This window comes from Syngnathus typhle, linkage group LG21, assembly GCF_033458585.1.
Source record: "Syngnathus typhle isolate RoL2023-S1 ecotype Sweden linkage group LG21, RoL_Styp_1.0, whole genome shotgun sequence".
NCBI classification, from domain to species: domain Eukaryota; kingdom Metazoa; phylum Chordata; class Actinopteri; order Syngnathiformes; family Syngnathidae; genus Syngnathus; species Syngnathus typhle.
In genome coordinates, this window is record NC_083758.1 from 3096374 (window position 1) to 3116428 (window position 20055).

General features: G+C 42.2%; 1 protein-coding gene and 1 long non-coding RNA gene across 4 annotated transcripts; one reads left to right on the plus strand and one right to left on the minus strand.

Moving 5' to 3' along the window:
* The first annotated feature begins 66 nt into the window (after positions 1-66).
* Positions 67-12385, plus strand: st8sia1 (ST8 alpha-N-acetyl-neuraminide alpha-2,8-sialyltransferase 1). Of its 2 annotated transcripts, XM_061268161.1 has the most exons (5): positions 67-680; positions 7415-7559; positions 9268-9377; positions 9857-9949; positions 10174-12385. In XM_061268161.1, exons 1-5 carry the CDS (start codon positions 499-501, stop codon positions 10634-10636), a joined length of 993 nt encoding a protein of 330 aa, XP_061124145.1. In that variant the 5' UTR covers positions 67-498; the 3' UTR covers positions 10637-12385. The 2 variants fall into 2 exon arrangements, with proteins under 2 accessions (XP_061124145.1, XP_061124144.1); XM_061268160.1 differs by lacking the exons at positions 7415-7559; positions 9268-9377; positions 9857-9949; positions 10174-12385 and adding an exon at positions 1998-6469 and having other exon boundaries at positions 565-680.
* Positions 12386-15005: 2620 nt separating this feature from the next.
* Positions 15006-18412, minus strand: LOC133145427 (uncharacterized). 2 transcript variants are annotated; one of them, XR_009710912.1, is made up of 3 exons: positions 17836-18412; positions 15388-15494; positions 15006-15324 (listed from the first exon to the last, which is right to left on the minus strand). It is a non-coding gene; the product is annotated as an uncharacterized LOC133145427 (long non-coding RNA). The 2 variants fall into 2 exon arrangements; XR_009710911.1 differs by lacking the exon at positions 17836-18412 and having other exon boundaries at positions 15388-16372.
* Positions 18413-20055: the final 1643 nt, after the last annotated feature.

Sequence of the window (20055 nt, forward strand, 5' to 3'; positions counted from 1 at the left end):
ATCAATATTTTTTACTCTGAAGGTTTCCGTTCCGTTTTTCGGTACCCCTTCATAGAGAACGGCTTTGTTTCGGGGGCGTTAACAGGAGGACAAAAAAAGAGGGGCTCCGCACTCTGGGGGAGGTTCGGTCCAGTAGCTCCGCAGAGGCCCAGGAAAGGCCGCGAGACGAGTGAGGCAGCCACGCCGCGAAGGAGCGCCTCCTTGGCGGGCGTGGATTCGGCGGGACACCCGCCGAGGGAGACGGCTGGCTGCACGGGCTCATCTGCAAAGGTGCAGACTAATCCCGCAATTGGTTTTCGCGCTTCGCTGTTTAAGCGGAACGGCAGTCCCTCAGAACCGGTTCGGCAGGGCAAGCTTCATAACACCCGTTCCGATCCGGCCGCCTGACAGTCACACTCCGCCTTGCGTGTGTGCGGCATGAGACGGAGGCTCCGCTTCAGCACTCGGCTCTTATAAGGCGTCTGACATTTGGCGTGTGAGACGTACCAAGCGGGGAAGATGTTGATGCGGTGCTACCGGGCCAAGCTGTCGGCGTGGGCCGCGGTGTGCTTGCTGGTGCTAGGCTGGTACTACGTGTTCCCCGTGTATCGGATACCCCGGGACAAGGACATCGTGGAAGAGGTGCTGAGGCAGCAGGACCACCCGTGGAAGAAGAACCAGACTGGTATCGACCATTACAGGTACACACGCACACACACACACACACACACACGTTCCTTCTGTGTTTACTTTAACACCCATTGTGTCAATAAATCTCATCACCTGAATCATCACAGTGATTGTCACACACCCGTTCCAAAAGATGCCTATCACGTCAGATAAGTCAAGCATGTCTCTAGCATGGCAAAAAAAAAGAAAAGAAAAAAAAAGGTGTGTGTGCTGGTGGGGGGTAGGGAATTGGAAGACATCTTCAGTTACCACCCCGAAATATAATTGTAACAAATTTGTGCTTTTTGTGTATGTAATCCTACAAAATTTGTGCGATGACAGGCATTACATGTTATTTTGCGCCCCAAAATCCTTAGTTACCACAACTTTTGTACCAAATCCGACAAAATTCTCATCAAATGAGGCTAACTCAAAAGCAGAAGATATTAGTTTTCATTCCAGAAACTTTAACTACCCTTCAAAATACTTATATGTGCAGTCGAGTCATTGTAGTGAAGCGCTTTAGTTTTTGACATTTTATAAGAGGCTTAACTCAAGAGCAGGCAATCTTAATTTGCATAAAACAAAATTTATTAGCCTGAAATCCATCCACTGCACTAGTTAGAGTGAATTCCTTCAATTTTTGACAAAATTCCAGTAGATTCTTATGCTTAAGTAGATAGGCGAAAAAAAACTTCAATTCACCACCAGGATATTTCACTTTTGTACTAATTATAGTTGATTACTTTTTGTACCAAAAACTACAAAAATCTATCATGATGGATGAAATTTGGTGGAATTTTTTATTCTTTGCTGTACTGCTTATACTTATGTACTGGTTACGTAAAAACAAAAAACAAAACAATCAAGCCCCAACTGTCAATCCCCTTTTTGGTATGTCAAAAAAGTTGGCACGCACGCAGACATTTTTGAGGGAAGTTGCTGAAGCCCAAAAGACGGGCACCAATTGCCAAAATTATTCACACAATGAATTTCTGTTAAAGTTGTTGACAGTCCATAAATCTTTACAAAGCAGGTGAAAAGAAGCCATAGTGGATATAAAGAGTGTTCTCCAAAGAGCTTAACCAAATAATTGCCTGATACTATAAAAAAAATAAATAAAAAAAACTATAAGGGAAATCGAAGTGGGGAAAACCAATGACAAAAAGTTGTTTCATCATTTTCCATTTTTTTCTGGAAAAAGCATTCAGTCATTAAACTGAATTTATGAACATCAAATATACCGTTTTTTTCCGTGTATAATGCGTGAATTTTAACTAATTTATTGTCCTAAAATCTGGGGTGTGCATTATACATGGGTACAATTTTTTTTTGTTTGTTTTTTTAAGAAAATCATGTTACAACAAAACCAACAACAGGACTAACCGACAAAGACGTGGAACAAAAAGACAGGGTGACATTACCAAAGACAGGAACAGAAACCAAACAGACATCATGACATCATCCGACGGTGAGCGGACAGGACTTAAATACAAAACACGTTACATTGATTGAGGTGACACAGGAAGGGAGGGGCGACGCGAACAGAAACTATGGCAACCTAGACACATAGCAAAACTGGGGACGAGACATGACAAATCTCCCCCGAAATAAAACTCACCTTTCTTCTTGTTTGTTGTCAATCGCGCATTGCATTCAGCCATCCTGCCCAACACACTTACTCAGTAAAATTCATAATTGACGACACATCGTTTGATGCGTTGGTGCAATCCTTGATGGTGTGTTGTTTTTATTGTTTGTTTTTTAATCTCCATCGCGGACCGGACGTCATACGGAAGCAGTATGACTGCCCATGCGCACTATGGATCCGATGCGCAGAACGGATGCGCAAGACACGTCAGCCATATAAAGAGCGAGAGTTGTTTTCTTCCTATTAGTTTCAATTCACAGTTTAATTAGCACATTCAATCAGCAAATAACAAAATGCGTATTACAGGTAATATTTTATTTCAGGTGGGGGCCGCCCCGACCTGCTGAGGAAGGACGGCCTTCACCCTAACCGTGAAGGCGCCTTCACTCTTTCTAGGAATATAGATTACTGTTTGAGCCACACATGACAGGTCACTTTAGAGCAGGCCGGGTCACAGGTGATTAGACCACCTGTCAGGATGGGTTTGGAGTCTGTTAAGATAAAGTTAACTAGCGCTAGGCTAGACTCCCAGCATGCACATAGCTCCTTGTGTAGACTAGAGCGTGATAGTTTGAATAGTGCGACAGTACACATAAACGCACTTTCTACTGGGGTAGTAGACAAATCCAATCACTCCACCCCGACCGGTTTTGCTGAGGAAACGGTGCCGGTTTCAGATAATTCTACACGTGTAACGAATATTTACTATCAGATTCCCACGGTCGTATCAGCCCACCGCGCTAACAAACATTTGAGAGGTGATGTCAGGCTTAGAGAACACAATCTTACTCGCATTTCGTATAAATATCCTTCGATAAATACGCACCCGGATCGACCAATTACACTTAAACTTGGTTTTATGAATATTAGATCGCTTCATACGAAAGCCATTCTCGTTAATGATCTCATCACAGAACATAATCTAAACGCTTTTGGTCTCTGCGAGACCTGGTTAAAACCTAATGAACTGATGCCGCTTAATGAGGCCTCGCCTCCAAATTTTGTGAGCTCGCATGTGGCGCGTCCTCGAAAAAAGGGTGGGGGTGTCGCCCTCATCTCGAATTCCGAGCTTAGTTTTAGGCCTCGTTCGATCAACGTATTTAAAACATTTGAGGTTCTCATTGTCCGATCCACCGCTTTACCGTCATTTTATCTTGTTGTTATTTACCGTCCACCCGGGGCTTACTCTGGCTTCCTGGATGAATTTTCAGAATTTGTGGCTGATCTAGTAACCAATGCGGATAATATAATTATCATGGGCGATTTCAACATCCACATGAATTTACCGTCAGAGCCACTTACTTCGGCGTTTCAGACTTTAACTGATACCTTTGGTTTTACGCAAGCTGTACAGGCAGCAACGCATAAGAATGGAAATACCATAGATCTGGTATTATCCCGAGGACTTGCAACCTCAAATATAGCAGTACTGCCATACACTACTGTTTTGTCTGATCATTACCTAATAAAGTTTGAAATTCTAGTTCCTTGTCAAAGACAAGAGAGCAATCAGCATTATAGGAGCCGTCATTTCAACTCTATGACTGCAACTGCGCTATCTGAAATACTGTCGCCGGCAACCACTAATTTTCTCACATACGCCGGCTCTATTGATAATCTTACGAATGAATTCAATGCGACATTGTTAAATGCCATTGACTCTGTGGCGCCGTTACGTCTGAAAACTCGCCGTAGAGTGCCTACTCCGTGGTTCACAGATGAAACGCGTACGCTTAAGCAATTATGTAGAAAGCATGAGCGCAGATGGCGTCTAACCAAACTTGAGGTTTTCCATCAGGCATGGCAGGATAGCCTCCTGAAATATAAAGATGCGCTTATCTTAGCAAAAACTCGATATTTTTCGCAAGTTATTAATCTCAATAAAAACAATCCGAAACACCTATTTGATACAGTGGCAAAGCTGACTCTGCGCCAGCCGACCTCCGATAGTTCCTTCCACTCAGCTGATGAGTTCATGAAATTTTTTGCTCAAAAGATTGAATCCATTAGGGATGAGATCAAGAATAGCATTCCAATCGCTCGGTCGAGCACGCCGTTTACCAACGCTGATGATCATGCAACAACCCTCTCAACTTTTAAAAGCGTGTCTCTTGAAAGGCTTACACAAATTGTTAGTGCGGCTAAACAAACAACATGTTTACTCGACCCTCTTCCAGCCAAACTACTTAAAGAATTATTTCAAATTTTAGGACTGTCCGTCTTAAATATAATCAATCTGTCTGTCTCCTCTGGGATAGTGCCAACAGCCTTTAAAACCGCTATCATTAAACCGTTACTTAAGCGACCAAATCTTGACCCGGACTGTCTCAGTAATTATAGGCCAGTTTCAAACCTCCCATTCATAGCAAAACTTCTTGAAAAAGTAGTAGCGCAGCAGCTTATTGATTACATGGTCGCCAATAATCGATACGACACTTTTCAGTCTGGTTTTAGAGCTAATCATTCCACTGAGACAGCACTTGCTAAAGTGACTAATGATCTCCTCGTAGCTATGGATTCAAACATTTCGTCTGTACTGTTACTACTCGATCTTAGTGCTGCCTTCGACACTGTAGACTTCGATATTTTATTAGGGCGTCTTAAAAGTTGTGTTGGTATTTCAGGGTCAGCACTAGGCTGGTTCCATTCCTATCTATCAAACAGGACGCACCGAGTGGTCCATGGCAATGCGTCCTCGGAGCTCTATAATGTTACATGTGGTGTCCCACAGGGATCGGTTCTCGGACCAATTCTTTTTAATATTTATATGATTCCGCTTGGGGACATAATACGTAAATATAATATTAGTTTTCAATGCTATGCGGATGACACCCAATTATATATGCCGTTATCGATGACAGATCCGCGGGATTGTTGTAATCTTGAGAAGTGCCTTGCGGAGATCAAGCAATGGATGTCTCTCAACTTCCTTCGTCTTAACCCAGATAAAACTGAGATGTTGATAATTGGTCCAGCTCGTTATCAACACTTATTCAAGGAAACCGCTATAACTATAGATAACCGTACTATCACTCAAAGCGATACTGTAACTAATCTCGGGGTAATATTTGACCAAACTCTCTCCTTTCAAAAGCACATTAAGAATATAACCAGAATTGCGTTTTTTCACCTTCGTAATATTGCAAAGATTCGTCCGATCCTCTCGACCGGTGATGCGGAAACTATTATACATGCGTTCGTCACGTCGCGCCTGGACTACTGTAATGTACTATTTTCGGGTCTTCCTAAGTCCCGCATCAAAAGTCTACAGTTAGTACAAAATGCCGCTGCAAGGCTGCTCTCTCGGACAAGAAAATTTGATCACATTACCCCAATACTAGCCAACTTACATTGGCTTCCGGTCCATTTAAGATGTGACTTCAAGGTTCTTCTATTAACCTATAAATCGCTGCATGGCTTAGCGCCTTCATATCTCGTCGACCTAGTTGTTCCTTATGTTCCGTCTCGTAACCTTCGTTCGCAAAACGCTACCCTTTTAGCGACACCGAGGGCTAAGAAAATGTCTGCAGGCTCTAGAGCATTTTCTATTCGGGCTCCAGAGCTTTGGAATGCCCTACCAATGGATATTAGGACTGCTACCTCAGTAGAAACATTTAAGACACGTTTAAAGACACATTTCTATGACATGGCCTTTAACTAACCTGTAGTGGCCGATTCGGCTGGAGTTTGTTTTCTCTCCCTCTCCACCCCCTCCCTCCCCCCTCCCCGGCCGGGGAGGTGGTTAGGTGGTACCCATGCTGACAGCGGCTATCTGGATTCTCGTGGCCAATTCAGGATAGGGGAACTGCAGCTCAACCTCCTCGAAGAGCACTGCCAGGACAATTGAGGGCTCCTTTCGGCAGCCCTCTGCTGTGACATGGAGATCCACTTTTTATTTAATTGATTTTCATGTTGTATCATTTGTGCCCTCTCTGCATCCATTTCAACCTGGTGATCCTGAAAGGGGGATCCTTCCATCTGTGGTCCCTTCTCAAGGTTTCTCATTTTCCCCCTGCTAGGGGTTTTTAAGTTTTTCCTTGCCCTTTTGGGAGCTTAAGATCAGGGGATGCTTTGAGAATAATTGTCAATTTCTGTCTATGTGAAGCCCTTTGAGACTGCTTGTGATTTAGGGCTATACAAATAAACTTGACTTGACTTGATTTCACAACACTTTGCCTTGTTCCTTTCGTCTCTGCTGTTCACTTCAAACACGCTCCATACGACCGCAATGCTCTCGTATCAGACAAGGCTTGCTCGATCACCTGCTTGTTTGCTGTCTGTCACAATGTACCCTACACAAATGCGAAACATTTGTTGCGGCTCCGAGTCACGACGAGGGGCAAGTTTTGGTTTCCAAGGGTGTTTTTATTCCTCTTCAACGTCTCTCCCATACAGAGGCGCCTTTTTCACGTCCGCACGCCTTTTTCACATGTCCGCACTGATCGCGGTGGTGCCTTTATGGGCAGTCGGAGAAATCAACGCCAACAAAAAAAATTACATCCAGCCTAGTTAAGACCATACCAAAGACTATAAAACCGGGACCCATTGCCTCCCTGCGTGTGTGACGATCATTGGGACTTAAAAAAATAAATAAATAAATAAATAAAATTGGGTGCGTATTATACATGGGTACAGGCTTTTTTCCAGCATCAGCATGCCATTTTTAGGGTGCGTATTATACATGGGGGCACATTATACACGGAAAAAAACGGTAATATAATTGATTAATAAAGGTTAATATTGATATAAGTTGGAATTGTAATTATTCCTTCATTTTCCAATTGATTGATTATTATTTTTTCCTTCATTTTCAAATTAATTTATTCTTAATTTGAAAAGAAGAATGTACAATTCCTTTCATCAACATGAGATGCTCATGCCACCTTGTAGAAGAAAAATATATTTTTAACTTTAGTACATAAGCAACCATATTTGTGTTTGGTTAACATACTTGCCCACTTATATGCTAATTAACAATAATGTTAATTTTTTTAAAAGCTATATTATTATATTTGATTAAATTTGCTAATACCTGCAGAAATTCTTTAACATGACAAACATTTCATTTTGAGGTCTGTCCACTCAAGTGAGCCCGTTATAATTTGCTCCTCCCAGGAAGCTGCTGAGTGACTGCTGCGACCCGAAGCGTCTATTTGCGCTGACCAAGGAGAACGCGCCGGTGGGCAAGGTGCTGTGGTATGACGGCGAGTTCTACCACTCGCACACGGTCAACAACGAGACCCACTCGCTGTTTGTGCAGGTGAGCAAAGAAGGAGCGAGGGCCTGTTTTTGTTTTCCGTGCACTCAGCGCAACATGACGCTACTGTGGGTTTTATGATATGGATCATGGGGGTGGGTAGGGGAGGAGGGGAGAGTTAGTTGCGGTCAATAATATGAGATGAGATTCCCTCCACTTACCCGCTTATGTCTTTGCATAATGTACACAATGGGAAAAAAAGGGCCTATTTATTTTTTTCAAAAACAAATTGGGCTGTCTTGTTTTGAATGTATTTTGGGCTCGCTCTAATAATTCAGACGATCACCGAGGCCTCAGAGCGCCACATTAATATCCGGCTTGAGGGGAAGTGGGGGTGGGGGGGGGTGGAGCGGTGTGATGAATATTTGACCCTAATTTGCAGACGCGAGCTGTGCATGCTCATTCATGAAGGGGGAGGTGAATAGAAATAGACATAATAGAAGCAGAACGGCTATGCTAAACCTTCGAGAGGTGAGGCCGGGGGCTCATTGAACGGCTTTTAGTGGCAAATTATACAATGAAATTGCCGTATTTTCAGTTGTAATGGAATTATTTTCCATAAAACTTTTCAGCACTTCACCTTTCCCATTGCAAAGGCTATGCAATTTATTTATTTATTTACTTGGTGGTCAGGTGTTAGTATGCTAATTCAATGTATTAGCATTAAATCAATTTATTAGCATAACTGAAAGCTATCGCCCGTGGTCGTAAATTTAGCTTAGCTGCGAAGCTACTAAATTTAGATTGTGACTACTGGGTGTCACCACAAAAACTTGAATGGAATGTACTATGTGTTCAGTTTGGAATGTGGCCGAATAAATTAGTCAGAACTTCCTGCATGTTTCCCTCAAAACACACTGCCCCCTGTTGTTTTGAAGTGTCAATTACAAACAATTGTAGCTTCCCACCACATAAGAATCCTTTTTAAAAAATCACGAGTCTCTCTGTAGTGAGCGCTATGAGGAATATCACATTTCACGGAGGAATAAATGCCTCATTTGCATAACTCCTGGTTCTTCGTTACATGATTCTGTGCGTTTACCGCGTGACTCTCCGTCTATTTTTAGCGCCTAATTTACAGGCCCGTTTAGCTACATTGGATGCAAACTCACACTGTCGCCCCTCTCTCAAAAGAGCCGCGATTTAATGCTGGCAGCACAGACAAGCTTTCATGCTAAGCTCCTTTATTGTATTTGGGCATTAGCTAAGGAAAGTAGACATTGAGACTACAGTCGTTTGGTCACGCAGAGAATATGCAGTGCATGTTTCAGGTAGTACATTTGTGACTGAGGCTTTCCTTGCCCAGAGGAGAAAGACTTTCAGTACCTTTAAAAATAAAAATAAAAAAAGCAATAGAGCAGTTTTAGTTCTTTGATTTGTTAGCCTTATGCTAAGATGCTAAGCTAATAAGGAGTGCTGTCCTCTTTTTCAATGTAAATTAAATGACGAAAATCAGTCTTCAATAAAAATAAAAAAAATCTCATATCTGGTAATTCTCGTCGTTTCTGTAACGTATTTTTCTGTGAGTGAAACCAGATGAGGAGTGTGCACTTGTGAGTGTTATTAGAAGCCAGACATGTTTCCAGAGGGAGTTTCTGTACAGTACAATGAGATCACTTTATTTATTTTAGCACTGAGTAATTTACAATTCAATAAAGGACAAATACAGATGTGATATAATATTATTTTTTGTTTTTTTACATTCGTGCAGGCTAACCCCCTCCCGCTCCCCCTCAAGAAGTGCGCAGTGGTGGGCAACGGCGGCATCCTCCGGCACAGCCAATGCGGCCGCGACATCGACCAGGCCGACTTTGTCATGAGGTGACGTCCGGCGACATCTGTCTCCCGAGCCGTTCCAACTTTGCTTTGGAGAAACTCCGGTTTGACTCACTGCCGCGCTAATTTGAATGAACGTAGCATCGTGGTGGTTACTTTGCATAGCTATCCAAAACTTTGCCCTGTCCCAATCAAACCAATCTCATTACAATTTGGTGGATAGATATTGGTGGATCGATATAAAAGTGATTTTAACTCATATATTTCTAATTTTCCTGGTTGAAATATACAAGGCAAGTCATGCTTTTTATCTATGCTGATTAGATTGTTACTTCCCATGTTTCAATGTAAGCCCCAAAAAAAAAAAAACCTGACCCAACAAGTCGTGCAAGTTTGACAGTTATTTGCACGACTCACCCAAACCAGTCGAGGCGCTTGTTAAACTGCCAATTATACGAATGATGATCTCATACAGCACAAGGAAATGGATTCCAATCATTATATATATTTCTTTTCTGTTGCAGGTGTAACCTACCGCCGCTCTCCAAGGAATACGTGGAGGACGTAGGCACCAAAACGCACTTGGTGACCGCCAACCCCAGCATCATTGAGAAGAGGTGAGCGCACGCTTTTTGGCGACATAGTGTAGCCACTAGGGAGCAATTCAATACAAACAGGCAAATAAGAATTTTACAACCAGGTGACTCCGTAAACTGCAGTAAAATTTGTTTTCTTTGCAGAGGATAAAGAATATATGTGCGAGACTAGTTACAAGTAGAATTGATCATGCAATAGTAGTTATGTAGACTGTGCAGGTGTACCTAATGAAATGCCCCCTCAGATTCCAGAACCTGATGTGGTCCCGCAAGGCCTTCGTGGACAGCATGAAAGCGTATGGTAGCAGTTTCGTCTACATGCCGGCTTTCTCCATGCGCCCCGGCACCGACCCATCTCTGCGCGCCACCTACGCGCTGGCCGACTCCTCGTCCGACCTCACCATGCTTTTTGCCAACCCCGCCTTCCTGCGCCACGTGGGTCAGTTCTGGAAGGCCCGCAGTGTGCACGCCCGGCGCCTCTCTACGGGTCTCTTCATGGTCACCCTGGCGCTGGGCCTGTGCGACGAAGTGAGCGTCTACGGTTTCTGGCCCTTCTCCTCGGACCTGGCCGAGCGGCCCATCAGCCATCACTACTACGATGACATGCAGCCCTACCGCTGGTTCCACACTATGTCCGAGGAGTTTGTGCAGCTGTGGGAGCTGCACAAGAGCGGGACCCTCCGTGTTAATCTGGGACACTGCGGTTAGGTGGCCGCAGTCCCGGCGTCAAATATTCATGCCGCCTTCTCGGGATCGGCGAGGACGGGGGTGTTGTTACTAGATCTGCTTGACAAATGGGGCCGATGCGGCCGTTAAAGAATTCCCAGTTGCCCAGCAGAAGTTAGCGGGGAGGAGCTTCGGAAATTGTGAACTCCCCGGATGACTATTGAGGTGAGGAGGATGGGTGGAAAGATTTTTTCTGCTTGGTGGCACGATGGCCTTTGGAAAGACCTTTGAGCATCTTTTCAACACCATACTAGTGTGTTGAATTGTCCCATGCACTATGTGCTTTCTTTTGATGACTAAGAATGCAGACTTGGGCCCAACCGATTAATCGCCCGGCAGATTTAATCCACATCATCTCTTTTCATTCTTCTTTTTATGCACATTAAACTATTCCAACACAAAACAAAACTAAGGACATTGAAACATTTCCTCTCGGAGGCAAAAAAAAAACAATTCGCCGATTTTTCTCTCTCGTAAAGTTAAAAACTATAGGACATAGTCAAATTCTTTGCTTGTGGATAATGTTTAATGTTAAGCAATCAAAAAAATAAGTTAAACGATTCATTATAATTGTTTTTAATTTATCAATCAATTAATCAGTTGTCTGAATTTTATCCTGCCGAATATTAGTATCGGCAGATTTTTATTTTTTATCATGACATTTAGTGACAAATAGTTTTTGATCTTTTCACAAGTGAGGACAACATACCCATACATGGACCATTCATTGCACTAGTAGGATATCAAATAAATGCTCAAACGGCTTTCCACAGTGGAGTAAAATTGATTTGTGTGTCTGCCTCACAGTTTTGAGGTTCTGGGGTCGAATCCCTTCTTCTCCCTGGTGCTTGTGTGGGGTTTCTCGCTCCCACATTCCAAAAATGTGCATGTTAGGTCCATTGAAGACTTTAAATTGTCTAGTGGTGTGAATGAGTGGGCTTGTTTGTCTCTATGCGGCCTATGATTGATTGGCGATTCCAGTCCAAAAGTCAGCTAGGGTAGGCCACAGCACAAGTGGTTGAATTGATGGATTCTTCCTGCATTTTTTGTTTGTTTTTGTCTAGATGCCATATTACTTGGCTTTTTGGGCCCATTTGCCAAAAAAGGAGAAAAACTTGCTGTTGTTTTTGCTCAGGATCCACGAGGAAGCATCAGTTCCACGCTCGCAATGATTTTTTTGCGACAAGCACAAAGTTTCTTTTCTGTAAGTAGCGCTGTTGCTATTTCACATTCAATTGATGCTTCTTTTTTTTTTTTTTTAAATACAAATGTGATTTTGTGCACGTGCACAAAGGCCAAATAATGGTTTCAGAGCGGCTTGTGGACAGAAGAGTGCGCTTGATAAATCCGCCGATTTGTTTGTTTTGTACAAGAATGTGCCATTTTCTCATATGTTCATTATTATTTTGGTCAAGATGAAGGTTGAGTGCCTTTTTTTTAATTCAATGTGAATGGATCATTCCATTTATGGGCGCCATTGATCGGTCTGATGAAATGATCTCTGTTAATTTTATTGAATTGAACAAAATGTAAAGGTGTGTGCTAGTGAATGACACTCATGTGACTTTGCTGTGGTGGTTAATGAAACTTTTTTTTTTTTTTATATATATATATATATGTGCCCATTCCATCCTATTTGTTACTTAGAGGCTGCGGACTGTTGGAAATTGAAGAACATTGTGATGTTATTTGCCGCTTCAGATTTAGATTAAAGCTTCATTTTGTAGCTGATGTCCGCCATTGACTGCTGCTTCTTGTCTCATGACCTCTCTCGTTATCTAGCATAGATCCCTCATCCCTGATCCAACGCTGATGTTTGTTTTCTTCAGTGCGGCCTTTTCCCAGTCCATGATGTGGTGCATGAGATTCCATGCAAATCATGCAATAAATCATACATCAGGGAGACAAGGAGGAACTTCATCACAAGAAAAACAGAACACAAAAAGGAATGTGAGAAGGAGACAGCAACAAGACAAACAAGAGCAATAAAACTACAAGCAGAACAGGAACACTACAAGTCAGCCATTACCGACCACTGTAAACGAGAAAACCACATCATGGACTGGGAGAAGGCCAGAGTCATCCGCACTGAAGAAAACAAACATCAGTGTTGTATCAGGGAGGCCATTGAGATCCGCAAGCGGGGCCCGAGGACCATCAACGGGGACGAGGGAGCCTACATGCTCTCTGCGGCCTGGAACAGTATTTTGGAGAGATGGACGGACAGCAGAGGCCGTGACTCACCTGTCAAATCTGACAGGTGAGCCACGCCTTCATCCATCAGCTGATAAAGATGCATCACAATCACATCAGTGACACTCTGATGAAGGCGGAAGAACCCGCCGAAACATGTCAGGTAAACCCACGTAAAATAATTTTGTTTGATATAGAAGAACCAGTGAAGTAATTAAAGGAAAAACATGATGAACTTAGTACAATTATAAGAATTTGATATTTATAAATTCAAATAAATCCAAAATGCTGAAAACGGTTCCTTATGAAGTCGTTCATAAACCACTCTGCAAATCAGTGCTTGTTTCCCCGATGCTCTGAGGTTTTACTGGTTTCCTGCCTGCTGCTTCAGGACAGTTAAGACAGCAAACTGAAAGAACAGTCAATGAATACCGTTTTTTACCATGTATAATGCGCAAAATTTAACAAATTTATTGTCCTAAAATCTGGGGTGCGCATTATACATGGGTACAAAAAAAAAAAAAAAATTCTTTTTTTTTTTAATATTGTTTTTAATCCGGATATGATACGGAGGCCGCCATTACAGATGCGCTTTCTTCTCTGGTGTTCACTTCAAACACGCTCCATACGAACACAATGCTCTCGTATCAGACGCTTGCTCGATCACCTGCTCGTTTGCTGTCACAATGTACCCTACACAAATCCGAAACATTTCTTTGCTATCGAGTTTGCTAGCGCATGCGCAGTGATACTGACCGGCAGAATAACATCCGGTTGTTCCCAAAGATGATCTTTTTTCTGAAATAATTTTACATTTACGGATTTAAGTGGGAGTCGAAATTTGGGTGCGTATTATACATGGGTACAGGCTTTTTTCCAGCATCAACATGCCGTTTTTAGGGTGCGTGTTATACATGGGGGCGCACTATACACGGAAAAAAACGGTAAACTTTAAGATTTCCCGCTAATTATGACAAACACCTTAGTGTATTTGTAGCAGTCTTATGGTGGTAGGCAAAGTACATTCTGTACTAGTTGGAATCGAACCCGCACCCTTTGAACTGAAATGCAGATGTGCCAGCACTCAATAATGCATGCAGAATTACAGTGTCTTGCAAAGGTATAAGCTTTTGAGCTTTTGCTTAGGCTTCAACCATAACAGAATCAAAATAAAGAAGAATCAACATGAATAGGACACAATAATAGAGGTTGTTTACACCCCTCCGCTTTAATTAAAAAGCCACACTACAATCAATAGACTCTTAATTATGCCCCCTAATGGAATGAAGCATTGTTTTGCTGTATGTAGCACATAACAGGAAATCAGCAAAGTGCTCTTTGGTTTCACGGAAACTCATCTTATGAGTAAACGTGGTTTTAGTTCGACTGGTGTGGTCTTGATTAAAGCTCGGCACGGTTCAAGTTTGCTCTGCAGTGCGGCGGCTTGTTGGGGGGGGGGGGGAGTAAATGGCACCAAGCCCAAGGGCATTGCCCCAAAAAGACATCACTCAGTCAGCCAGTTGTAAGTAAGTAGCAGCCCCAATTGATGCATCGCTTTGGGTGATAAGATACTGTGAGGGCGTTTACGTCGACGGGACCTTGTCACATGACGTTTGACATCGGGGGAGATATCGGATGATGTCATTTCTGCATGTACCAACCCAGTACGTGCGGAATTCCTCCTGTCTGGTGTCCCTTTTGTTTCACTGCTGCGTGTGGTAGATCCTCTAATTCTGCCTGGCAACAAGGATTTTTTTTTTTTTGGGCGGTTGCATGGATATCTCAGGGGGTCTGCAAAAATAATTTTTATTTTTCATACAAGCTCCAAAAATTCCACCAAAAATGCTGATGAAGCTCTTTATGTAGTCCCTAAGAGTGGGAAATAAATACCCAGAAAAATTGGAAAATACCAAAAAGTCAATAAGGCCTGGGCACCTGGGAAGTCCAAACACTTCAGTGCCCCCGAGCAACCGCTTTTAGGTCCGTCAGTGGACTGGACAATGATAATAATATTAATATGAATATTATGAGTAATATTAATAATGTTAATGATATTAATCATAGTAATAATAATAATAATATTAATAATATTTGTCAGGTCTAAGTACCATCAGACATAAAACCACACGCTGGAAGGAAGAAGAGAAGATAACCAGGATAGGTTTACTTGCGAGGACAACGATAGAGAAAGGAAACTCAGTTACAATCTCCATCAATTCTGAGTCCTTACTCCACGTGCCCCTCTTTTTAATGTTTTGGTTGCCCTGGTTACAGAGGCGTTGCTACACTAAAATTGGGGCTGTAGCAACGCTGATTAGCTAAAAATGGTGTGATTTAGCCTTTAATCGTCGGCCCGTGACCCCAGCACTGGAATTGCAGAGTCTGTCCTGTTTCCTCAACCAACTGACATCTCCATGGTTGGTTGATTCATCCTGGACTGTGATCAGATAACTTGAAGCACGTTGAATGCTGCTTTCCTGTGGAACAATGCAACTAAACCTTTGGTAAGTGTATCTTCTTGGTAAACTAACCAGACTCACCAACAGCTTCATACTCCAGGCTGTTAGGATCCTGAACTCTCTCCCCCCTTCTTCTTTGTCTTGTCACCGTGGGATAGCGGGAACGTAATTTCAATCTCTTTGTGTGTCTTGACATGTGAAGAAATTGACAATAAAGCAAACATTTACTTTGACAACACACAATAATAATGAGTAATGGAGGAAACGGAATTTCGGTTTCTTTGTGTGTCTTGACATATGAAGGAATTGACAATAAAGCTGACTTTGAACTTTGAACTTTGAGTACCGTTTTTTTCCGTGTATAGTGCGCAGAATTTAACAAATTTATTGTCCTAAAATCTGGGGTGCGCATTATACATGGGTACAAAAAAAATGTAAATTTTTTTTAGAAATTTTTTTTTTTTTTTTAGAAAACAAAACCAACAACAGGACTGACCGACAAAGTCGTGGAACAAAAAGACAGGGTGACATTACCAAAGACAGGAACAGAAACCAAACAGACATCATGACAGTAACACATGCAATGATCCGACGGTGAGCGAGGGGCAGACAGGACTTAAATACAAAACACGTTACATCGATTGAGGTGACACAGGAAGAGAGGGGCGACGCGAACAGAAACTATGGCAACCTAGACACATAGCAAAACTGGGGACGAGACGTGACAAATGTCCCTCGAAATGAAACTTGAAATCACCAAGTTTTGGTTTCCAAGGGTGTTTTTATTCCTCTTCAACGTCTCTCCCATACAGAGCCGCCTTTTTCACGTCCGCACGCCTCTTTCCCGTGCGCGCACGGAGCGCGGTGGTGCGTTTATGGGCAGTCGGAGAAATCAACGCCAACAAAAAAAATTACATCCAGCCTAGTTAAGACCATACCAAAGACTATAAAAATGGGACCCATTGCCTCCCTGCGTGTGTGACAATCATTGGGACTTAAAAAAAAAAAAAAGAAATTCATAAAAAAAATTCATAAAAATTGGGTGCGTATTATACATGGGTACAGGCTTTTTTTCAGCATCAGCATGCCATTTTTAGGGTGCGTATTATACATGGGGGCGCACTATACATGGAAAAAAACGGTAACTAGCCCTAAAGACTTACAGTAACAAAGAGAAAGATAAGAAAAACAGGAAGGATACATAAAACTGATTGGGGGTCAAAGGACATCCCTAATTAAACAAAAAGAGTTCAACTCGTAAAATATAACCCCCCAATTCTGGCAGGCCAAGGCTTCACCGCTAAATTATTCCAACAATATTAATGTTCCATCCTTGCACTAGGATACATTGTGGGATTGAACAAACAGATGAATTATGCTGATTTTGTGTTTGTGAATGAGACAGTGTGCAGCAGGAAGCTTCGGATTCAGCAAATGTCAAAAGCAAAAGAAACATCCGTAGAGCTGACTCAGACTGGAATTGCACAATCGGTTCTGGCATTTTAAGTTGGCAGAAATCTACTACCTGTGTAAACGTGTGTGTGTGTATTATGCAACAACGCCCATTTTTACGCTGAGTCCAACAGGATATGTTTAATGAGCTCTATGAAAATCTTGAAGAATACGCATTCACGCACACACACACACTTTACAGACCTAATGACGAAGGCAGAGAGAACTAATGATGGCAAGTTGTCAAACTTCCTCATCAAGCTCAGCAAACACACAAAATGATAAAAACTTTAATCATTTTGCAATTTGCTTTTGTTCACTTATGTATAAAGTTCCAATTTTATTTAATACACGTTTGTCTTTAAAGGACCTTCAGAGATGGTCCTAAAATAAAAGCTTAAAAACAAAACAACAGTCAGGTTTGGCTTCTTAGACTTTTATCATGAGTAGACCCAAAAAAACTGGGTCTACTTGTGATAAATCTACAAAAATTTATGTTGATAACAGAAACCGGCTAGTGGGGCTGAATTAAAAAAAAAAGTGGGGCTTAATTTAAAAAAAAAAAGAAATGGCAGCCTCTGTGTTTTGAGGCCTATTTCTTTTTGAAGATTTTTGTGGGTCAACTCATCAGAGACATACAAAATTCACATTGCTGATGGAAACCAGTTTCAGAGGCTGTTTTTTTTTTTGTTTTTGTTTTTTAAATCCAAGAGCTACTACTGGGACAATTTTCAGGCTCTCATGGCTCTTTATATTCTAATTCTTAGCCTGCGTAACGCATGACTGTGCTCATGCATCAATTAGCACCGAGTCAGCCGGGTCAAATGTAACATCCGACCGTTCCTTATCGTGTTTACATGCAAGGATCCTGTTCACCTTTCGAGCCAGATGGCATTACAGAGTGTCAAAACAGATTTCCTCCTCTAAAAGAACAGAAGGACTTGCTGTCCCCCTCTCCCATTTCCTCTCAGAACACACTTGACTCTTTCATCCCATCTGGGACAAACACAAAATTATTGATATTTTTAACAAAAGATGTCTGAAACTACGATCAAGGTTTGTGCCTTTTTAACGAACCTGCTCAGGTCATCTATCCATGCTAAGCTCCTTTTTTGGAAAGCACCCAAGAGGCATTCCGGCGGCCCCTCAAGCCCTCTATTTCTCCTCCTACTGTTGGCTGTGTGGTAAATTATGAATTTGTTGGAAGGGGGAAGAGGGGGAAATGGCACAGTCACTCAGATACAAGCCTTCCTCTGTATTTTTGCTCCAGTGGAAAAAAAAGACTTATTTCATATGAGAGCATGTGTCTTGGTGTCGATTGGTTCATTTTAGATGTAATAAGAAGATTGACTTCTAAAAACATTCCTTTGTGTGTTTATCTTTCTCCTGTGAGTCTTCTCCCCCTGCACTAGGAAGGTGTAGGGGGTGGGCATAGAGTAATAATCGGCCCATGGGGGGAAAGGTAATCAGATGACGTTGGGGAAAACGGGCGCACTTGAATGTCTCGTGGGCCTTTTTACAGGTTGCTACTTTTGCTAACGTGGCATATTGGAGCTAGCATTTCTGCCACCACCCAAAAAGATACTGGCAGCTGCTCCTTAGACAATCCCAGTTTGAGTTTGCATTAAACAGGGCATAACAGAAAGAGAAATACCGTAATTTTCCGACTATAAGTCGTGGGTTTTTTTCATAGTTTGGGTGGGGGGGCGACTTATACTCGGGAGCAGACTTTTTCACTTTTCTGGGCATTTTATGGCTGGTGCGACTTATAGTCCGAAAATTACGGTACGCTTTGTGCATTTAAAACAAACACATAGTGTAGAGTTTCAGTCTGCTAGCTTAATGCTAAATAGCATCAAATGTTGCAGCGCTATAACCCTTTAAGCAAGAGATTCAATTCAAATGATGCACACATACCCACAATATAATATAGTACTTAGTCCTTGTAAGTGATGTGTGGGAATCGATACATTCAACCACTGCACTGAGGGAGGTACAGTGCCGTACTTGAGCGCCGCTCGGCTTGGAGATTGTCTTCTCGTTTTCGGACGTCCCAACCTCGAGCCTTTTTTCTCATCAATACATCAGAGAAGAACTTTGCCACGGTAGAGATGACTCGCGTGTAACGACGACGGCCCTTTTGCAGTTTTTCCGCTCAGTTGTGAATTGAACCCCAGTGAGTTATTTGCTTAATTTGATTGAAAGAGATTGAAAAACAAAACAAAAACTGCCTCACGTGCATCTCGAATGTACGGCGATAACTTGAACAGCAAAGTCGGACGAGTTGACTCGTTCTAAGCAGGACTGGGATGGAATGACAATGAAAATTGTTTGGATGGGGTGAACTGAATGAAAAGCTTGTTTTACAGTTTTGTGCTGAAAGACCAATTGTTTATTTGGGCGCATCTTTGCTCCAAGAAAGATATTTGATTTTGATTTGCTCGACTGATATGCACACGACGATGGCTGCTTGTGGGCGGGGCCTGCCTCTTGTAATCCACACATTTAATCTAAATTTTGTATTACATTTATTCTCACTAGCGTTGGTTCTGCATGGCATTTTCTGACCTCACAATTGATTCTTTTCCAGTATTGGCATAAACATTATTATTATGAAGATTAATCTTATTGTTTCAACTATTAAATGATTGTTTGGGGTGTTTCATATCTGGGCTTATTTTTGTATCGCTGCTGAAGTTGACTTGAAGTGCTTTATTTGGAAGATGATGCTGTTTCTCTTGTTGGAATGCATGTTTCCTCTTTTTCCATCGTCACAATCATCCATACTTATTTCTGCTTTCTGGTCCCAGGAATCTACAAATATGGACAGTCTAATAATACGAAGGAAGATGTCGTCATAACTTGTGCGTGGCTGGGGCCTCATTTCCTCTTTTATGGCCTGCAACCAAGTGTGTGCAAGCTGCTTTTTGTTTTTTTTCCTTTGTTTTTGTCACGCTTGTGAGCTCCTCAGCAAGTTTTTGTCAGCTTCTGAGTGGAGGACAGCAACACAATTTGAGCAATTTTGTATGAATTCTTGTATGAAGTGCATCTTCTGTCCATCACCCACGATCATGGTGCTGGTAGCTTGTGAGCAAAATGCTCAGGCGTATCCATGCGAGCTTATTTAATACTTTGTGGACAAAAGTTGTGGTAGATTGGATCAAGCACTCAGTGCTCGACTGTGTGGTGAGGTCTGGGTGGAGTCGTTACGGAGCACCCGGTGAAGATCTGCTCGTACTGCATCCTTACCTCCGTGTGTTATTGTTAGAGCATTCAATAAGCAACCCGCTATAAGTG

Coding starts and splice junctions, on each gene's coding strand:
- st8sia1 (XM_061268160.1), top strand. CDS start 2,778: ATGGGTTTGGAGTCTGTTAAGATAAAGTTAACTAGCGCTAGGCTAGAC.